The 21,603-nt window shown below is 41.0% G+C and overlaps 1 protein-coding gene across 1 annotated transcript; it reads right to left on the bottom strand.

Annotated features, from left to right (window-relative positions):
* Positions 1-8,049: 8,049 nt before the first annotated feature.
* Positions 8,050-21,359, bottom strand: LOC140203096 (small ubiquitin-related modifier 3-like). The gene is made up of 4 exons (XM_072268887.1): positions 21,200-21,359; positions 14,643-14,786; positions 9,579-9,650; positions 8,050-8,350 (listed from the first exon to the last, which is right to left on the bottom strand). The coding sequence occupies exons 1-4, from the start codon at positions 21,221-21,223 to the stop codon at positions 8,288-8,290; spliced, it is 303 nt and encodes a 100-aa protein (XP_072124988.1). The 5' UTR covers positions 21,224-21,359; the 3' UTR covers positions 8,050-8,287.
* Between the last annotated feature and the right edge of the window lie 244 nt (positions 21,360-21,603).

Here is a 21,603-nt window from a genome sequence, read left to right as displayed (position 1 = left end):
AGTGCAGTAGGTGTAAAATCTATACAATCTAAGTCTAAAAAAAATCAAAATCAGCCTGAAGAAATTTGATGTTACATTTAAAAACTGATAAGACATTGCATTCAATAGATATTCCTAGAGGAAATCTGTACAAGAGAGAGATGTGCTACATGAGAATGATCTCTGCTATGCTGCGAAGAGCAAGCAGCAGCTGTGACAGGAGAGACTGAAAAACCTACAGACCCAAGCACTAACCACAGCCATCATTTACTCTTGCCTACACTGCACCAGAATAGGTGGATCTTGGACCGACCACGACAGCCACCTAATGGACAATCCCTTAGGAGAATATCACACTCAACTCAAGTGATGGCACTACTGTGACTAGATATAAAGAAAATGGATTTCTGTAAGGCCTGTGTCAAGATTAAACCCAGCCTCTAATCTTTTGGACCAGATTCAAGTGATCCAAGGAGAGACAGCAAATTGGATCAAAAATTGACCATAAGAGGCAGTGGATGATGAGGGAGGTGTATTGTTGGAAGCCTGTGACATACTGCAGAAATCACTGCTATGTTTATATACATTAATAATTTCCATATGAACAAAGGAGATATGATTATTAAGATTACAAATAACTGGAAAATCACTAGTGTTGCTGATAGTGAAGAGAATAATTGTGGGCTACTGCATATTGACTCTGGTAAAAAAATCAAAGTCAGATGGAATTTAATCCTGCTGAGTGCAAATTGGTGCACTTTTGACGACTGATAAGAGTAGGTTATACATAATGAATGGCATAGCATTATTAAGGAACAAAGGGACTTTCAGGTGCAAGTCCAAAAAATAATCAAAATGGCAATACAAGATGATAAAATGGAGAAGACAGCATATAGAATATTTGTGTTCGTTAGCTAGAATGGAAGAGCAGAGAGGTTATAGTAGAACTTAACCAGACTTTGTTTAGGTCACATCTGAAGTACTGTGTTTAGTCCTTGTTACCGCACAAGATATAATTACATTACAGATATTACAGAGAAGATTGAACATGTTGATTCCTGGGAGGGTCATGCTTGCTATGTGGAGAGACTGGGTTTGTTTTGCTTGGAGCGAAAGAGCCTGAGAGTATACAAGATTATGAGGGGCACAGCTGGAGGATCTTTTATTTGACACGTTACTAAATGCCTTTTGGAAATCTTTCTTCACTACATTTGAGTTCTCTTTTATCCATTCTGCTAGTTATACTCTTTAAAAAAAACTTCAGTACAGTTTACAGGTATAGTTATGGGGCTAAATACTTTTTCAAGGCACTATGTATTACCATGACAATATTCAACTTTGACTTTGGATAGTTGGAAGCATAGGCAGAACATGAATACACTAAACAATATAGCTCTCAACTGCTTTTTTAAGAATATCAATAATTACAATTTTAAAGCCACATTGATATGTATGATTCATTTTATGTGGAATGAAAAGTTTGTTTTTCATTTGTTAGGTTTAAAAAAAAGTTTGATAGATTAGGTGGGCATTATTGTGAATTGACGCCATCTAAATACTCACATTGTGAATACCACATTGAATTGCAAAGTTGCACTAAACATAAAAACTGGAGCATGAATCAGTGTGTTCATGGTTCTGTTCCACCCAGAAAGAAAGTCTTACCTGTTCCTGCATTTGACATCAACACAATTTCTTCTGGTTATTTGTTTGATACAATATTATAGCAGCAATATTGAATACATATGCATGCTGAATGAGAATGAATGCCCAATATCGCAAAGGTAATGTTGAGAAACTGCAGATTTGGGCCACTAGGATGCTTTTTCTTGCCAGATATGCGAGTAGGCGGAGCAGATTTCCACGCTGGGACATTGAGTGGTTAGGGCAATGATTGCGGAACTCATGGTCTGTGCCTCCAAAAAGAAGCTGTAACATCAAAAACACCAGGATGCTGGATGATTCCTATGACCCCGAGCGAATCCAGACCTCAGATTCCACCACTAACTCAGGTTCCTTCGAGCCCAGACACCTTCGGACTGCAAATTGTGCGCCTCTAGCTCCAGCCCAAGCCTGGAACTTAGTTGCCAGCACCTCCAGGCTGAGAACTTCCTTGCTGCCACTGAGCTCCAGGCCGCCTCTTCCCCTTCAACTACTCCCCAACCCCAGGGCTCTCAGGCTCTGCCGTCACCTCTTAGAGCCTCCATCTTCCTCCTTCCCCCAACCCCAAACCCTCCCCACACCTCCAACTCTCCTCCCTCCCTTCAATCCCAATTCTAATCCCTGCCAGGTATTCAGCATTCCTGCCTACTTTCAAAAAACTTTGTCATTCTAACCATACATCAGCTCTGCAGAGCAGAATGAGACAGCATTTCTCAGGGGCAGTGCAATCATAACATAACAAACACAACATTAAATAATAAACATAACAGATAGTAAAACACAACAGCCACATGTCAGTTAAATCAGTTATAAAGTGTCCAGTGCAAGTTAAAAGTGTCCAAAGCAGAGTCAGGTAGAGCAGCTATTTAGCAGTCTGACTGCCTGTGGGATGAAGCTGTTTAGTAGCCATGTGGTTTTGGTTTTGATGCTCCTGTAACGTTTGCCTGATGGCAGAAGAACAAACAGCTCATGGAGAGGGTGTGAGGGGTCTTTAATGATGTACTGTGTCTTCTGGAGGCATTGACTCTGAAAGAGGTCTTGGACAGAAGGTATGGAGACCCCAGTAACCTTCTCTGCTTCCCTAACCACCCTCTGCAAGGCTTTTTTGTCAGCAGCACTACAGCTGGAGTACCAGGTTGTGATTGCTAAAGATCAGCACACTCTCAACTATGCCTCTGTAGGATGTAGTTAAGATGTTGGTGGGGAGTGATGCTTGTTTAAGCTTCCTCAGAAAGTGCAATCTCTGCTGGGCCCGTTTCACAATCCCAGTGGTGTTCCTGGACCAGGTGAGATTGTCCGAGATCTGCACCCCAAGGAACTTGATATTTTCCACTCTTTCCACTGTGGAGCTGGCTGATGCTGAGGGGTGTGTGCTCAGGCTGCATTCCTCTCTAATGCAGAACATTCTGTCCTCAGCAAGGGCCTTACCTTTGTCCCCCTTCGCCCTCAACTCAGTGGGGTCCACACCTGCCATGATTCCAAGCTCTCCTTCTACCACCTTTCTCCAAGCCCACTTCAGCAAGAATTCCCCACCCCGCATTGATCATCTCTCCCTCAATTTTTCCGCCAGTTGCTCCCATTTTATCAAGACTCAATGGATAGCCATTAGCCTCTGCATGGGTCTGTGCTATTCCTGCCTTTTTATTGGCTATGTAGAACAATCCCTATTCCAGGCTTCCCTGGGATATTAGAGATGTCCTGTTTCAAAGATGTCCTCCACTATTGATGGTGCCCTCACCTGCCTCTCCATTTTCCAATCCACTACCTTAAGTTGCCATCTCCAAAGGGATCCTACCACCAAACATATCTTTACCTCTGCTTTCTGCAGAGATCTCTCCCTCCATAATTCCCTTGTCCATTTGTCCTTCCTCACGTTTATCCCCGCAAGCAGCTAAAGATCTACACCTTGCTCATTCACCACCTCCATTCAGGGCCCCAGAAAGTCCTTCCAGGTGAGGCAATACTATTGTGTCTAGTGCTCCCAATGCAGCATTGGTGAGACCCATTGTAAACTGAGGGACCACTTCATTGAGTGTCTTCACTCTATCAGTCAAAAATCTTTCCCTCCCCTTTATTCCCCCACCCTGGCCTCATCTAATTTTCCCCAGTGCACTCTCCCTCCCCCCCCCCCCATTCCTGTGGTCCACTCTCCTCTCACATCAGATTCCTTACTCACTTGTGTTTTATCTTTCCTACCTACCTGGCTTCACCTATCACCTTCCAGCTATCTTCCTACCTCAATCTTTTTATTCTTTCCAATCCCGATAGGTCTTGGCCCAAAATTTCGACTGTCTGTTCATTCCATGGATGTTGCCTGACCTGCTGAGTTCCTGCAGCATTTTGTGTTGCTATTGGAAAGATTTTGCACTTTGATTCAGGACAGAACCTTTTACTTTATACAGATACAGGCCAATGACCCATGAAGGTCAGCTTCCCCATTTACACTGCAATGTTACATCAGTAACATTAAACATGCATCACAGCTAAATAGATCAAATACCTCCAAGTACAAGCATGGACAGTACACAGTGGGAGGAAAATGGATTGGTGATGGGGGAACAAATGGAGGGCAATCTGAAATTGGAATTGCCACCTCCCCCCAAGTTTCTGATCCTAACTGCCCTTCCAGTTCCACGCAAAATCCATTTTTAATCCCCTTCCAATTCCATTAATTTACTACCCACACAGCTCTCTCACCCCATCATAGTATTGGTTCCACCTGCCTTTCATTTCTCTTCGAATGGATTTCATTATCACCTACCTCAAGAGATCCAGCACTGGTAGTCTGCTTATTACCTCCAGCAGCTGTCTCAACCTTCACCCACTACTTAGTGCCATCTGCATCAAACTACCCTTTTACCTTTATCTCCCCTACCTGGCTAGATCTGCCCATCATAATTCACCACCCCTCAGTCCACCAATTATCTCTGCACTATCTCAACCAGTATAAAGAGACAGAATTATCTTTCCACAATATTCCAGGTACATCTCACCAACATCTTATAGCTGTCCCACCTCTTGTTCACAATGGCCTGTACAATTAACATAAGAATGCTATACACTTTCTGTAGTATTTTGTCTACCTGTGATGCCATTTCAGACAAATATTCACACACCCCTCTTACAACTACCCTCAGAACAAAATTACTCTGCAAGGCCTGTAGTGATTTAATTTTCCAAAATACATCACTTTGCACTTGTCTGGGTCAAATTCCATCGGTCATTCCTTTGCCTGCTTTCTCAGTTGATCAAGATCCTATTGTAACCTTAAACAATCTTCATTGTTCACTATGCCAATTTTGGTACAATTCACAAACTTACTGAGTATGTTATTTGCATCAATCTGCAGCCTTCGACTTTTTTTGTGCTCAAGTTTGAAAGCATTGCTATGGTCCACATGGGTGACATCTACAGCCCTACCCTCAATCTTCTTGGTAACCTCTTCAAAAACTCAAATGTATGAAACATTTCCTGCACACAAAACTATGCTGATATCCTTTGCCAGTCCTTGCCTTTCTAAATGCAAAATATTCTCTCAGAATCCCCTCCAGTAACTAACCCACAATATTAGGCTCACTGGCTTGTCCTTGCAGCCCTTAGAGGTGCAACATAAGCCACTTTCCAGTATCTCTGCATTGTTCATGTGGTATCTAAATAGCATTGATAAAACATGGGAGGCACTCTTCTCATTCTATCTTAGAAAACTTATTGCTTCAATCAGTCGGCTAAATCTACCAGGAGCAATAAATGTTTTCTATGATTGAGCTTGACTCAATGACTGCATACAGTTGCATTTAGTGTCAAGCTTCCAAAATACAATATTTATGCAGATATTCTGAGGTACAAACATTCACTGTTATAATAAAATTTACAACTATATTACTCAAAACAAATGCCAAATTCCAGTTAATGTATTTAGCCAATAAATAACATGTTCAAGTAGCCAATGTTGTTTCTCAATCTTACAAGAAATCTATTCAGCGCTTTTTTTTAAAAAAGTTATCTTAATGTTTAGTCAAGTCCAACTCTTCATGACCTCATGGACCATAGGGTTTTCATGGCAAGATATGGAAGTAGATTGCCAGGCCTTTCTTCCGTGCAGATACTGCTGCTGCCCAGGTTGGTACTCAGCTGGGTTTGAACCCAGGACCATCTGCCTTGAAGTCCAGTGCTGATGCCACTACACCACCAGGCAACGCTGCTCTTCGATGTTTACAATATCTATTATTAGAACCTTCCCTTGACTTGGGTATACTGTATTAGAAAGGTCTGAAAACTATATCATGGAAAACAATTGGCATTAGTGGTGCACTCCTCCACTCTGGAGGCAGGGCGAGTGGTAGCCACCCAGGACAGAAACTTAACTGTCAATGGAGTACAAATGGTGCACAATTTTATTGCGGGGACTGCAGTGAGTGAGTAGCCACTTTGAACGACTTATTTGTTGCAACCAAGATACTGAAAGACGGACATTGGGAAGCTACTTGTACTTTTCTTTCCTCAAGGGCGGGGAAATAAATGGCTACTAGTCTGCAACCCCAGTATTACTCCTTTAATGCTTCTGCCAAAGGACATGATGAGCCTTAAACAAAGGATTGGGTGCCCAGGAACTATTGGCAAGCTTACTATTGGGGCAACTGGTATGGCCAGCAGCCAGATGGGACAGATCTAGGCCCAAGTTGTGGGACTAGATGCTCAAAGGCCCACTGCATTAACTAGATCTGCACAAAAAAGTATTGACCAGCAGACCATAAATATATATTTGCATGTCAGAATTTACTAAATGGAGGATTAAAATAGAGTTGCAGAATTACGTGGCAGCTCTCGAACTGGATACAACTTAAAAACATGGGACAAAATAACAATATGCTCATCACCAATTTGGTGAGTCCATCATGGACCCTTTTAAGCATAATCCATTTTCATCTTTTGCTGATCTTCAAGTATTACCAACATACTAACCTAAAATCCAATGATGCATCATCACCCCTTAACTATGCAGTCAACACCTTTCCATTATAGTGATTATTTATTTATACATAAAATAGAGCCTGGAATCAAGCACCTTATTTAGCTGTCCATTTTTCAGCCTTGCAAACCCAGCCGATCCTTATGCATCCTCCACTGCATTTTCCTGTCCTTTTCAAATTCATCTACCTCCATTCCTTATTAAACTGCACTTGAATTCTACCCATAGCCTAAATAATAAGTTTACAAAGTGCAAACACTTGCTTTTTACACAGGAGTTCCCAATCTGGCATCCATGGACCCATTAATAGTAGGGCTCCATGGCATTAATAAAGGTTGGGAACCCTGTTTTAAAGTCACCCAGACCAAAAAAATACAAACCTTCTCAATGCCATCAGCCTTTATCCTCACAAAAACAATTGATTTTGCACCTGCCTTGCTTTCCTCAGTCCTCTGCATCAATGTAGACATATACCACATACAATACACAAACAAGATAAAATCTATAGATGCTGGAAATCCAAGCAACACACAAAATTCTGGAGGAACTCAGCAGGCCAGGCAGCATCTATGGAAAAAAGTTTATGAAAGTATACCACTTGAAATAACATCACTAGTGACAAATTACAGATCAGTGAACCAAAAATTAGCCACTGTTAATACTATGACAATGATAAAAGAAAGTGAAATTTTGCTTTTACCCATGGAGAGGTTTATAGGTTTCCCCCGCTATCCGAATGTACAGTGTTCCTATGAAACCGTTCGTAAACCGGAATGGCGTAAAGTGAAGCAGCAATTACCATTAACTTATATGTGAAAATTTTTTTGAACATTCCCAGACCCAAAAAAATAACCTACCAAATAGCACATAAAACCTAAAATAACACTAACATAGTAAAAGCTGGAATGATCTGGTAAATACACAGCCTATATAAAGTACAAATAATGTACAGTGTGGTTTCACTTAACAGAATCAGGAAGTTAGAGCCAAAATCGATTTGTCAAAAATCCACATGTACACATTCACATGTCATGCATGCGCACACACCTGCCCGCGCAAGGCTTCATGGTAGTCTTTCTCAGGGTAAGCAAGTTTAAAGTGAGTGCCTTTTCTTGTAAAAACGAAAATCCTCTTTCAGTTAACGAAAACAGATACTAATGTAGGTCTTTCGTAAAAGCGAAATGTAAAGAGAATGTTCGGAAAGCAGGGGACACCTGTACATAACTTACATCTCCACTATAATATTGGTAATGCTTTCTTTTTGGAAAAGGTTGGCAATGGAACTAAACTGATGCATTGTTTTCCCAGAACAACATCCAACACTCCACAGATATGGGATATGATACTGGAAGATGACAATACCAGCAAGTACCTGAAAAAAAAATCAAAATTAGCCACTTCCCCTCCCCAACCCTATAAATACCCATGTGAATCAAACATTGTACATACAAGATCAACTTTATTGAGATTAATCCAAAATACAAAGAAAACAAAATGCTTCCAGAAAGTAAAACAATGCAAAAAAAAAGCAAATTTATTGCAAAGATGACACACAGCTCCTTAAACAACTTCTAATACCTCAAATCCCCAAATTTTGCAAATTGTTCAGAGTAAAATACAGCATGTTTGAAGAACATGTACATTGTGTGGAACATTATTTACATTAAATTACTGAGGTTAGCAGAGTCCACCCGTCTGCTGCTGGAATACATCAATGGTGTCTTCGTCTTCCATTTCCAACTGCCAAACAGAAGAGAAATTATTCTACTATTCATCAATATAAAGAAAATTACATATCAACATCCATCAATTAAAATGATCGTTTCTTGCCCAGATTTATTCACCTTTCCAAATACCCATCTCCTACCAAACATTCATGCAATACTTGAAAATACAACTAAATAATGCATGCTGGATCTATCCACAGCCAACTTTAAGTGCATCCTTCACATATGCAGCAAGTGCAGGCATTGCCTCAACAGAATACCATTGGTTTTGAGAGCCTCACGTTAAAACTACTGATTCCTTAAACATCCACTTCAAAATTCGTATGTCTTCTATGAAAGATCTGTGCAAGGATTTCTTCATTATACACCAAGGCTCTTCAACTTTTGAAAGCCAGAAGCATGGTTTCATATACAAATGAAAGTGCAGTTGGTTCTGCCATGATTAAACATTCACCAAAATACACATTTCAACTGTACATTTTCCATCAGGTACCGAATTACTGCAAGTTGTGCCCTGAAAATCTGCAGCAAACCATGTAAAACAAGTAGCCTGTATGTAGATTTCACAAGGAGTTTGTTCTAATAGTGACTAAACCTGAAAACAGAACTGCCAAATGCAAAAATCAACTGCAGTAACTGAACAAATTAACCCTTTTGGAGCAAGACCTTTTCCCCAAGCAGTTGTTTTCAAGTCGCACAGGGAAAATAAAGGATATGGGAATAAAACTGGGCAGGAACTTAGTTATCAATAGCTAGTAAAAATGATTAAACAGCAAGGATCATCAACACAAGAGCCATGATAACAAGTGAAATAAATGGGAAGACAACTCAGAACATGTAACTGGGAACCTATAGACTTACCATCAAGCTCTGTCACTTACATCAACTCTTCTTTAGATTTCAAGGAAAACAATTCTAAATACCAATTTGCTCATTAACTTCAAAATTGACTTTAACTGGGTCAATTGCAGATCTATCTACTCTAGGAAAAGTTCTTAGAATCTGGGATGGGTGTGTCAAATTTCACAGTAATAATTAGGCTGGAGGGCAGTGAGCAACCTAGAAGACGAGTTGACCTGGACAGATAATGCAGACTAGAAACCAGAAGCTGCATTGGCAAAGTGGCCCATGTTTCATGGTTCTTTCTACAAGAACACAACAATACACTTTTTTTTTTAAAAAAAGGGCAAACATTATTATCTACTCAGCATACTAATACTTTCAATCAAAAAGTTACTCACCATAGCTGGTGTATCAGTTTCATTTATCGGCTGCCCATCAAAGCGAAACCTGATCTGTCTGATCTGCAAGCCCTGCAAGCAGAATATATTCAGCATAATGAGACATTTCAGTAAGCTGATACTTTGCACTTTATATTTTAGATTTTTTCTTCAACAATGCAACCTTGGTCTCAATACAACCAAGCTGTTCTAGGCAAACAACAGGAATTCTCACAGCTATCTGGACTTTTCCTCTTCTCACAGCTATCTGGACTATTCCTCTTCTCACCGTCTCTTGCAAAAACACCATCCCCTTCTCGCAATTCCTCCGTCTCCGCCGCATCTGCTCTCAGGATGAGGCTTTTCATTCTAGGATGAGGGAGATGTCTTCCTTTTTTAAAGAAAGGGGCTTCCCTTCCCCCACTATCAACTCTGCTCTTAAACGCATCTCCCCCATTTCACATACATCTGCTCTCACTCCATCCTCCCGCCACCCCACTAGGAATAGGGTTCCCCTGGTCCTCACCTACCACCCCACCAGCCCCTGGGTCCAACATATTATTCTCCGTAACTTCTGCCACCTCCAACAGGATCCCACCACTAAGTACATCTTTCCCTCCCCCACCCTGCATTCCACAGGGATCGCTCCCTACGCAACTCCCTTGTCCATTCGTCCCCCCCATCCCTCCCCACTGATCTCCCTCCTGGCACTTACCTTGTAAGCGGAACAAGCGCTACACATGCCCTTACACTTCCTCCCTTACCACCATTCAGGGCCCCAAACAGTCCTTCCAGGTGAGGCAACACTTCACCTGTGAGTCGGCTGGGGTGATATACTGCATCCGGTGCTCCCGATGTGGCCTTTTATATATTGGCGAGACCAGACGCAGACTGGGAGACCGCTTTGCTGAACACCTACGCTCTGTCCGCCAGAGAAAGCAGGATCTCCCAGTGGCCACACATTTTAATTCCACATCCCATTCCCATTCTGACATGTCTATCCACAGCGTCCTCTACTGTAAAGATGAAGCCACACTCAGGTTGGAGGAACAACACCTTATATTCCGTCTGGGTAGCCTCCAACCTGATGGCATGAAAATCAACTTCTCTAACTTCCGCTAATGCCCCACCTCCCCCTCGTACCCCATCTGTTACTTATTTTTATACACACATTCTTTCTCACTCTTTTTCTCCCTTTGTCCCTCTGAATATACCCTTTACCCACCCTCTGGGGACCCCCCCCCGTCTTTCTTCCCAGACCTCCTGTCCCATGATCCCCTCGTATCCCTTTTGCCTATCACCCGTCCAGCTCTTGGCTCCATCCCTCCCACTCAGTTAGTCCTGACGAAGGGTCTCAGCCTGAAACGTCGACTGCACCTCTTCCTAGAAATGCTGCCTGGCCTGCTGCGTTCACCAGCAACTCTTATGTATGTTGCAAGCTGTTCTAGTTCTAGTTGCTCTAGAAGTAGTGGTCCTCAAAGATGGACCATTTGACTTGAAGTAAACATGACTTTCCCAAATTACTTCCCATATCTGGTATTTCTTCAAGTACATCTGACACCCTCAAAAAAATAAGTCTGTGATTTTGGTTCCAACTTTATCCTGTCAACCTATCATAATTTAAAAATATACAAAACTATTTACTACAATCCACACTTCAAACTGACTGTTCATCAAGAGATTCCAGCTGCTTTTCTTTAGTTTCTCAGCTGATGATGCATTGCTCCAGATTCCAGCATCTGCAGTCTTGTTTATCTCATTTGAACTTCCTTTGTACTGCCTTCCCCTGTTTACATAGGGGAACAAAACTGCACACAGGATTCCAGACAAGGCCTAACAATCTGTGCAATGCAACAAAACCTCCTAATTTTAAACTTCAATCCCTTTGCAATGAAGATCAATGTGCTAAAAGACTTGCTTGACCCACCTGTTGCTGGCTTTGTGATTCATGCACTAGAACACTAGATCCCTTTGTACATCACTTGCAGTTTCATCTTTCCGATTTCTCATGCATGACCTCTCATATCCCCACATTAAACTCCAATTGCTAGTCTTGCCCATTCAATCTTTCAAAATCACAGTATCAAGTACAAGGAGATAGGGGGTATATAAACATGTCAGGACAGCCTTTTCCTTCATGTCAGCAAGCTGACGGAGCTGATCTTTGACTACGGAAGCATGGTGGAGTATACATCCATCTGTATTAATGACACTAAGGTAAACATGTTTTGAATGCTTCAAGTTCCTATACATTAATGTCTTGGTCCAGCACATGGATACAACCAAAATAAAACAGCCCTCTACTTCTGAGGAATCACACCCCCAGCATGCATCATGGAAAGCATTCTATCCAAATGTAAGACAGCCCAGTACGGCAACTGCTCTGCCCGTGACTGCAAGAAATTGCCAAGCTGTAAACACAACCAAGTCCACAAACTAGCCTTTCTCCATTGGATGCAGTCCTTGCTACCTTGGACAAGCAGCTAATGTAAGCAAACACCCTTTGTGAAATGAAGTCACTCTTCATTTCTCCTCCCAGACAGAAGATACAAAGCTAGAGAGCATGTACCAGACTCAAGGACAGCTTCTATGGTGCTGTTAGACTTCTGAATGAACCTCTCATACCCTAAAAGATGAAATCTTGATCTTCCAATCTACCTCACTGTGGTCCTTGCAATCTGTCCACCTGCACTGAACTTACTCTGTAGCTGCAACAATATTCTGCACTTTTTACCACCTTGATGTAATTATGTATGGCAGATCTGTCTGGATGGCATGCAAAGCTTTTCATTGTACCCTGGTACGTGACAGTTAAAAACTATCCAATCTGCATCATATGCACCTACACTTGCTTTCAAATAACCAGCAAATTTTTAAACCTTACATGCCATCTCATCCTACTGGTCTTTAAGTAGCAAAGAACTGTGGTCTAATGGAGAACTGACCCTTGCAGTACTCTTATTTATTCCAATTCCAGTTTCTGACAGCTAATTTTCACTCTATTCCTAAACACTTCCTATACCACTGATGTTAATTTATGCACCAGTCTTTTCTGTGGCACTTTGTCAAATGTCTTTTGGAAATCTAGATGCACTACATCTACAGATTTCCATTTATTAACTCTTATCACATTTGCAAAGAATTCAAGGTAATGCCAAATATTTCACAAAACCTGATGATTAGGTTCAATTATATTCCACTTTCTTAAATGTTTAGCTACTTTCTCTTTGATTATGGGTTCCATAATCTTCAAAAAAGTTCTTAAAATGCTCTTCCAGTCATTCTACTTTTTTTGAAGTCACATTAGCTGTTGTCCAATTTTCCTGGTGCCCAGATTTTAACAAGTTCGGAAAAATATTCAAACATCATCTCTACAGCCATTTCCTTTAAATCCCTAGTGTGCAGTCTATCAAGTCCTGGCAATTTGCCCACTTTTAGAAATGTTCTCCCACACTTTATCCCTTAATTGAGATGTTCTACCTGGTTATTTAAAATTAGCCCCAAGAGTTACATAATGCCTGTATAAATATTATGTTTATTTAAATATTCCTTTGCTATTTAGGTTGGGCAGTTAAAGGCTGTAGTCACAAACAAGCACAGTATTATTTTGTCAAGATTCTGTTTAAGATTTGTAGGCTCAACAAGTTAGGAACTTTGAAGATACTGACAATCATCTTGAACGTTACAATGAGAATGCAGGTTCAGAGGATGCAATCATCAAAAGCATTACATGAAAGCAGTCCATTATTTGCACTAGGTACCTGTGCTAATTTTATTTACAATCAAGAGAATACGGCAGCATAACTGGATGAATTCAATAACCATTAGGAATAGTCTTATATTATTGGTAGTGTTATAATTGTTTCTGTATTTCAGTTAAATATGCAATTCGTTACACAGTTAAATGATAGTTTGTTTTATACTTTAACTATTTTCAAGAAACTTCAGCTAATTGGGGCAGCTAATTAACTAGGCTAAAATGTACTGGTCCAGATGTGACCCAATTAACCGGAATCCACCGTTTCTGCAAAAGTTGGGCGAACCGAAAACTAGAGGTTGTAGGTTTAGATGAAAGGTGAAATATTTAAGGAGAAACTGAGGGGCAACTTCACTCAGAGGGTAGTGATTGTGGAATAATCTGCCAGTGCAAGTGGTGGGTGCAGGTTCAATTGCAACAGTTAAAAGGTTTTTGGATAGATACATGGATAAGAGGCATGGAAAGCAATGGTTGAGAGTGGGTAGATGGGACTAGACAGAAAAACAGGTCAGCACAGACTGTATAGACCAAAGGGCCCGTTTCTAAGCTGTAGTGCTCTATGACTATCACAATAGACAGGTTCTTGAAAGTATGGGATTTAGCCAAGCTGCTTAACTACTATATAATTGTTGTTACATTTACATATTCTATTACCATTTAAGTTGGTCAGTTAATGTGCTGGTTAGTTACTAGCAATGTTATTTTGTCAAAGTACAATTGTACATAGATGCTCAGGTAAGTAAAAACAGTCTGAGGATAACATTGAAGCCTAAAGTCTCCAGAATAAAGAAATACAGAAAAAAAAAAGAATTTCTTTCTGCAACAGCCAGAAGCAGCCTTAGGACCAAACTAAAACAATTATGCCTGTTTTAAAGTTACCCCTTTCCAATATACAAATGGAAAAGTTACCCTGGAGTCCAAAAACAAATTGAATAGTCCCCTCCCTTTCAAACAGAATTCCCCCACTAAATTCCACCAGAAAGCCTGTTGCCTACAGTAGGCTGCCTACTAGCAAGGAAAAAAAGTTAACATGAAACTGAAGAATGTTAATTTTTGGTACAAATATGCCTTGTAGGACCCTTACTGTAAGTTCTGAGCCAATGAGCTGAAAACCAAGTGGATTATAGAAAGGAGACTCTCACTCTGATCAGAGTCTAAACACCAATATGAAACTCATGCTTTGTTCACCATAATGAAAGACTACACACAGAAAATATTGCAGTACAATAATTCAATTTAGGATAAGCATTTGTCATCCAGGCTGCTGGAGCAACCAAGTAAATTTTGCTAAGAGCTGAGAGGTAATATTCCGACATACAGATACTAACCTGTCGCTCACAGTATGCTTTCATCAGTTTACTCAATGGTGTCTGCTTCTTTATCTTGAACTGTACAACTGACCCATCTTGACCAGCCACCTTCAGGTTAACATGATCATTCCTGTGGTCATTTCCTTCGCTTTTCACGTTTTCCTAAATGCAGAATTAAAAACACCTTGATTTTACTATCTCAACATGGCAAAATAAAATGTTTAAATGTAAAGGATGCATAAATTCACAAGGAGATAGGATTTCAACAAAAGGAACATTAACTGCAAATGTACTAAAAACATTGCATTTTTCCCCTGCTAGAGAGCCAAAGCCCAGCATTGTCAAACCCAAAAGATAACAGATTTCACAGCCCATTTGTTCAGCACCAATGAGTGATACAAATGAAGGCAAGTAACAGACATTGTTAATTAGACTAAGTATAATCTTCCCCCTGTAAACTTGTGTATGGGGTGTCAGGGAGGGGTAGCACCTCTGGTGGGGTAACATGTCACATCCTTTTCAAGGCAGTTAGTCCACCTTTGGTCCCCACCTGGCACTCAGCTCTCACCTGTGGCTCCCCATAGCTGTTTGCATGTGACAGCGGCCACACCCCAGGCAACGGCTTCGACAAGCTGGCTAAACCAGGTGAGGGTAGCCGACAGGTCTCAAACCCTCGGTGAGATAGGGAGTTGTCTATCCCAGCATGTGAAGACAGACTCCGGCTGATTGAGCGGACAAGACCAATGGAAGGTCCAACGGTCAAGAAGGTGGTCTCTGCAAGCGTCGTGGAACGTGTAGAGCAGGACAAGACACAGAAGACGTCCTGGTCATCCACTGCGCCAAGTCCCACTTCCAGCCGTCTCGACTCTGTCTTGCCACTGGATCCAGATGGGAATTGGGAAGAGAGAGTGAGGCTGACGCTGCGCAGCTCTCCCTCACTTAAATCCAAATCATACGCTAGTCTCGACACCATCAATAATGGTGTCGAGGTCCTCATTGACGTACGATGGACGAACAACAACAAACTTGTGTTACAGTAAGGTACAAGCAAAACTTGTCAAATCCTAAAATGTAGTTATGGATTTTAAACTGTTAATCATGGAATTAAGCCAATTATCAACTTCAACAACCACAAAACTACTATATTCTACTAAGTTTCAGTGATACCCTTCAGGTAGGAATTCTGCTGTGCTACACAGCCTAGGATTCATGCAAGTCCTGAATCGCAGTAATTCTTAACTGTCCTTAGCAATGGCTTGGCGAAAACCTCAACTGCAATTAAGCATAGTAGTAACAAATCAACTAAGTGAATTCCTTTTTTTTTTAAAAAAAGGAATCAGAGACAGTTATGAAACCAAGGCATTTATGATGAAAGCCTGTGCATTAATGATGAATTAAATTTTAAAAGATGGACTAATGATGGAAATCTCATAGGGTTGCAAAGCTGGGAAAACACAGGGGTCTTGAAAACAAACAGCCTAAATGGAACACATTTAAGGTCACAAAGCACAAGGACAGATGAACAGAATAGTGCACTTGGGTACAGGCAATTGACATTTGGTTAAGGTTAAAGGTTGAAAGCTGGGAGACCATTCAAAGCTTGATAAAAATTCCAAACACAAAATTTAGGATTCCACTGGCAGAAAAGACCAGTGCAACTCAAAAAAAGGTAAGAATTGTTTGCTTCCACTTCATTCAGCATGAATAATAAGATAATGGCTAAGGCACTTCTTTCTTTATTAATCTTTTTATTGATTTAAAAGGAACATAAATACAAACGAGAATTATCTCAAATATATATCAATAACAATACAAACCCAGATTAAGATAGGAGACATTATCAAAATCATAGAGTTAAGCTAGTATATAATAAAAAAGAAAACAGCAATTCTCCTCTTATCAGTTCATGAAGAGGAAAGAAAAAACATTGAATTTTAAATGAAGGAAAAAACCCAACATACTATATAAAAAAAAAACACAAAAAGGGACTGGACAGTCCATTTTGAGGATACGACCAAAAAAAGAAAGACTTTCTGATCAAATCTAAAACTTCGAAAAATAATTGGAAGTGGCTAAGGTATTTTATGGCAGGAACCAAAGACAATAACTCTGCAGACCTAATATTTTGTGACAGGAAATTTCCGCTTACCCAGTTCTCAAAATCAGGTCAGCAGTGTAATAATTTAGAGGATGTGGACAGGGTTAGTTTGCAAAGCTGGTGTCCAGAAAAACAGTGGATCAAGTTGCTAATCGTTGTGGAAAAGTCTTAGTCACATGTTTTTAAAAGTCTGTAAAGCAAAGATGCTTTCAAAAATAATGAAAGTTTCTAAAGAACAAAAAAAAACTTACTATAAAGAGCAGTAAACAGTAAAATCTGGCATGACCACCCCCTTGCCTTTAAAACTGCATCAATTCTTCTTGGTACACTCATACAGTTTTATAACAAAACTCAGCTGGTAGGTTGTTCCAAGCACCCTGGAGAACATGCCATGGTTCTTCTGTGGACTTTGGCAATTTCACTTGCCAGGTAATACCCAAAGGCCTCAATGTTGAGCAAAACTTTTGCAAAACTGCTTTTCCCTGAAAGATGGTTCTTAATGACCTTTGTCATGTCCTTGGGATGATTATCCTGCTGCAGATTGAAGTTGGTGATCCCTCATGGTACCATGTGATGGATGAGAACCTGCTTGTACTCTGAATTGAATATTCCATTAACTCTGACTAGATCACCAACTCCTTTTGAAGAAATGCAGCCCCAAACCCTTCAGAGAACCCCATCATGCTTCACTGTTGGCTGCAGACACTCATCCATACAGCACTCTACAGCTCTCCTACAGACTAACTTGGATTCCAGTGGTTTCTGTGAGATCAGAGCCAACCACCCTGCTGTATTTATTCTGATTTAGAAGGGACAGCAGTTTGATGCATCTCGTCTGCAGCACCTCTTCCATGGCTGCCAACTGCATTTCTGATCCTCAGCCTTGTCCATTTCATGCTTTTTCAGAAAAGCTTGGATCGCTGGCAAGACAGCAGCTATACTTTATTAGGAGTTTGAAGAGATTTGGCATGTCAACAAATACACTCAAAACTCTACAGTTATACTGTGGAGAGCATTCTGACAGGCTGCATCACCGTCTGGTATGGAGGGGCTACTGCACAGGACCGAAAGCTACAGAAGGTTGTAAGTCTAATCAGCTCAATCTTGAGCACTAGCCTACAAAGCACCCAGGACATCTTTAGAGAGCGGTGTCTTAGAAAGGCAGCATCCATTATTAAGGGCCTCCAGCACCCAGGACATGCCCTTTTCTCACTGCTACCATCAGGTAGGAGATACAGAAGCCTGAAGGCCCACACTCAGCAATTCAGGAACAGCTTCTTCCCCTCTGCCATTCGATTCCTAAATGGACATTGAAGCTTTGGACACTACCTCACTTTTTAAAATATATAGTATTTCTGGTTTCACATATTTTAAAAAATCTATTCAATATACATAAACAATTATTTATTTTTTTCTGCTAGATTATGTATTGCATTGAACTGCTGCTGCTAAGTTAACAAATTTCACGTCACATGCTGATGATAATAAACCTGATTCTGATTCTTGAAACTCCTACCTGCTAGGAAATTTCTGCTCGCTAGAGACCGTGTGGATGCAGGATGACCACCTTGTGTCTTGTTGCAATGCTCACGCTCACCATTGTGTAAGAATTGATACAGTTTAACCTTCACAGTAACATCTGCCATACCTTTTAGTTTAGTTGTCTTGCGCCCAGTTTGATTCCTTTTACACTGGCTTGTTTCAGTTCTCATTGATCATTAGCACCTGTTTATCTGCTTAATCATGCACTGAGCTATATACCTTCAAAGTAATCAAGTTTTTATTTGAAAAGTGGTTTATTACTTAGCCCATTTCTTTCTCTAATGAAAAGCAAAACTTGGCGACATTTACTTTTTTGGAAGATGAAATCAGTTCACATCAAATTTAAAACTTTGTTTAATAAAGTCTATAACTCTAACATTTCCTTAGAGAATGCGGTACATTTCTGAAACTAGTAACATTTCTCCCCCCCCCCCCCAACCAGGACTTGACTGTTGTTCAAATAGTAGTACACATTAAAAAGAGGCAAGTATTATTTAATGACAGTAAGGCTTCAAAAGTGAGAAAAGGACATGTGCTACTTCGTACAAACCATGTTCTACTAGAATTGAGAAATGTATTTACTTGTTAGCATCAAGATCAAAAGTTACAGACAACTGGGGAAGCCAGCAGCACACATCCATTTCAATTCCAAATTAAGGCCTGTCAACAGTATATAGTTATGACTTAGCTTTCAAATCTACTCTACACAATTTTAAAAAATATTCAAAATCCTATCAAACATCTTAATGTGATGCCAACAATGCGGTGGAAAAGAACCCCCAACCAAAAATCCTTTATGGTGTTAACGGTTATACTACTACAAACAACATGAATATATAATGGGGTGGAGATGCACTTCTACCAGAGGTGGTATAAAGCACTCCTTCCCTCCATTAGCCGGCAGGTCACCTTTGGGCAAGGTATAGCATCTGCTCCCCCCGCCCCCCAAACCAATCAGGGTCATGTGAAGCCATAGGAGCAGTGGATGGTTGTTATAAACAGCTGGAGCATATTGCAAGTACTGGCTATGTGTCCACCGACACCAGGCTGATGATCCCTGAAAAGAGTATAGATAGTGGCCGGTGCCACCTCTCTCGTAAAGAGTTTGCCCAGAAGGCTCTAATATCAAGCCACTTCTATAGGAAAAAACTGCCAAGAACCATCATGGTTAATGCCAGGATCACCCATGTCATATGACACAGCACATAACTGATTAGCCATATTATATCATTATGTAAAGCAACAATAAAACAGAAAAGGCAATGAAGTAACATTACTGGCTACAGGGAGCTACCAGAGTTTCTAATGCACACATAACTCTTAGAAAGAATTACAGAATGCAGAATTCTCTTTGAACAAAGCTCAACTATGGTCTCCAGACGAAAGCAGCCCATGTGAATGATCATTTCAATAGCCACAAGAGAGATTTACAGGGATAACCAGAAACAATTCATATGATATACGGCTCACTCCTCGAAACTATATACTTCACAAGTCATAATACGTAAAGATAGCTCTCAATAGTTTATGTTGTGATGAGCAAGATGTGACAACTTTATATATCTAATATGCTAAACATGACTGGAGGTTAGTATATCAAACAGAACCACTCAAGTGCAAGATGACCAATATAATGCTGTTAAAGCAATATGCTCTGCTACAAAAAAAAACCTGAACACAAAATGCCCCCTTAGAATATTACTTGTAGAAACATTTGCCTGACCAAATTTATAAAGACATTTAAAAAAAAATATTTTCCTCACAGTAAATTCCATCAACTAGTTAATGAAACCAAAATACAGCTGCTGGCAATCTTTACTCTACCTAAAACACCAAATAAAACTAATGAATGGCCAAACTAAAAGTTAACTCAGTACCAGATTTCAAGCATTTTCTTAAATTTGGATATCTGAAATACATTTTCTAGGTGTACATGAGACATACACATCTAGAAGACAGTCATATGTACTGTTTATATAATAGCAAGGTTAGAAACTTTTCATCGTCTATCATATTTCAGAGGGCCATTTTGTCCAGGAGAGGTTCCAACTGAAAGATCTGGATGTCCTCCTTAACACAGTATCCAAAACAAAAAGCAAATACTATTAACAGGCACTTCAAAATCCCATGTACACGTTTCAAAGATGCAATGGCCAAAGAAAGTAATTGAAATCATCAGTTCATTTCATAATTGAGATCAATCTGGAATGCAACTGCTCACAAGATTTTCTTTCGTGGAAGGTTTACTATGCAACCATGAAGAAATTAGTTTGCATACTAAAAGATTAAACACATTGCCTTCAGCTCTTATGGACGAAGAGGACCATTTTAGCAAATTGGTTTCGATTTTCGAATTGATGTACGTAAGTGAATTTTAACTGTTAGCTTCGAAACATGGAAACCTGACGGAAGAAACACAACAGTCAAATAACACCAATCAACAGCGGATACGATGCTCATTTGGCCTGTCTGTTACCAGCGGACGAAAAGACTCAAGGCCAAATGTCTCCCACTCCAGGGATTCTGGCAGCCGGAAGTGAGTATAGGCCCAGGCCGCAAAAACAACCACACAGCCTTGATCTTTGGCGTAGCCAAAATTCGAATTATGAGACTAATCAACGCAGGGCCATTTAACCTGACAGACTCCAGTAAATGAAGATGGGTTCCCGTTCTCTACATAAGGATACGCACTTTAACCCTTACATACTGTTCGGGTTAAAAGACCATCACTGATTCAGAGCACGAGTCAATGCGAAAGACCTGAGCCAACCTATACACCCTCAATCCAACCCCAACCCCGCCGTCCATCAGCCACAGGCGAACGAGGCCTGTAACACAGTAGACAGAGCCCAACTCCCCGGGCCTACAGCGTCAGGGACTCCGCATTGACGGTCAAACCCTCCCCTCCATCGGCCTTCACCACAACAGGCCTCACCCCCTTGGCTTTATCCTCCGCCATTTCACGGCTCTGATCGCACGGCGGGCTCCTGCTTCACCTCCCTTGCGTTCAGTTCCGTTCCTCCAGCCCCGTCTCACGGATTCCCCTCCTCGTGTGCCTTTTTCCCCCCTCCCCGGGTGCGCGTATTCGCGCACGCTCAGACGCCGCCGCTCCTTCCCTGCTCGCGCATTGGTCGGGACGCCGCACACGTGCACAAAACGCACACGTGCACAAAACGAGCCCGCGGAGGTCACGTGAGGAGCTAGCCCGCCTCTCTCCCCGCCTCTTTCCGGGTCACGTGCCTCGAGGGGCGGGATCACGCGGGCGCGCGAGCCGCGAGTGCATTTAGCGGAATGAAGTTCTTACGGAGCTCTCGCATTTTCTAGAAGGAAATTTCGTTA

This window comes from Mobula birostris, chromosome 9, assembly GCF_030028105.1.
Source record: "Mobula birostris isolate sMobBir1 chromosome 9, sMobBir1.hap1, whole genome shotgun sequence".
Taxonomy (NCBI): Eukaryota; Metazoa; Chordata; class Chondrichthyes; order Myliobatiformes; family Myliobatidae; genus Mobula; species Mobula birostris.
This window is presented reverse-complemented; position numbering and strand designations above follow the sequence as displayed.

What these genes read in the sequence shown, in the direction of transcription:
- LOC140203096 (XM_072268887.1), bottom strand. Translation starts at nt 21,223, where the DNA reads ATGGCGGAGGATAAAGCCAAGGGG. An exon ending in CGGAGGATAAAGCCAAGGGG is followed by an intron (nt 14,787 to 21,199) that starts GTGAGGCCTGTT and finishes TTCTGCATTTAG; the next exon opens with GAAAACGTGAAAAGCGAAGG. An exon ending in AAACTGATACACCAGCTATG is followed by an intron (nt 8,351 to 9,578) that starts GTGAGTAACTTT and finishes TCTGTTTGGCAG; the next exon opens with TTGGAAATGGAAGACGAAGA.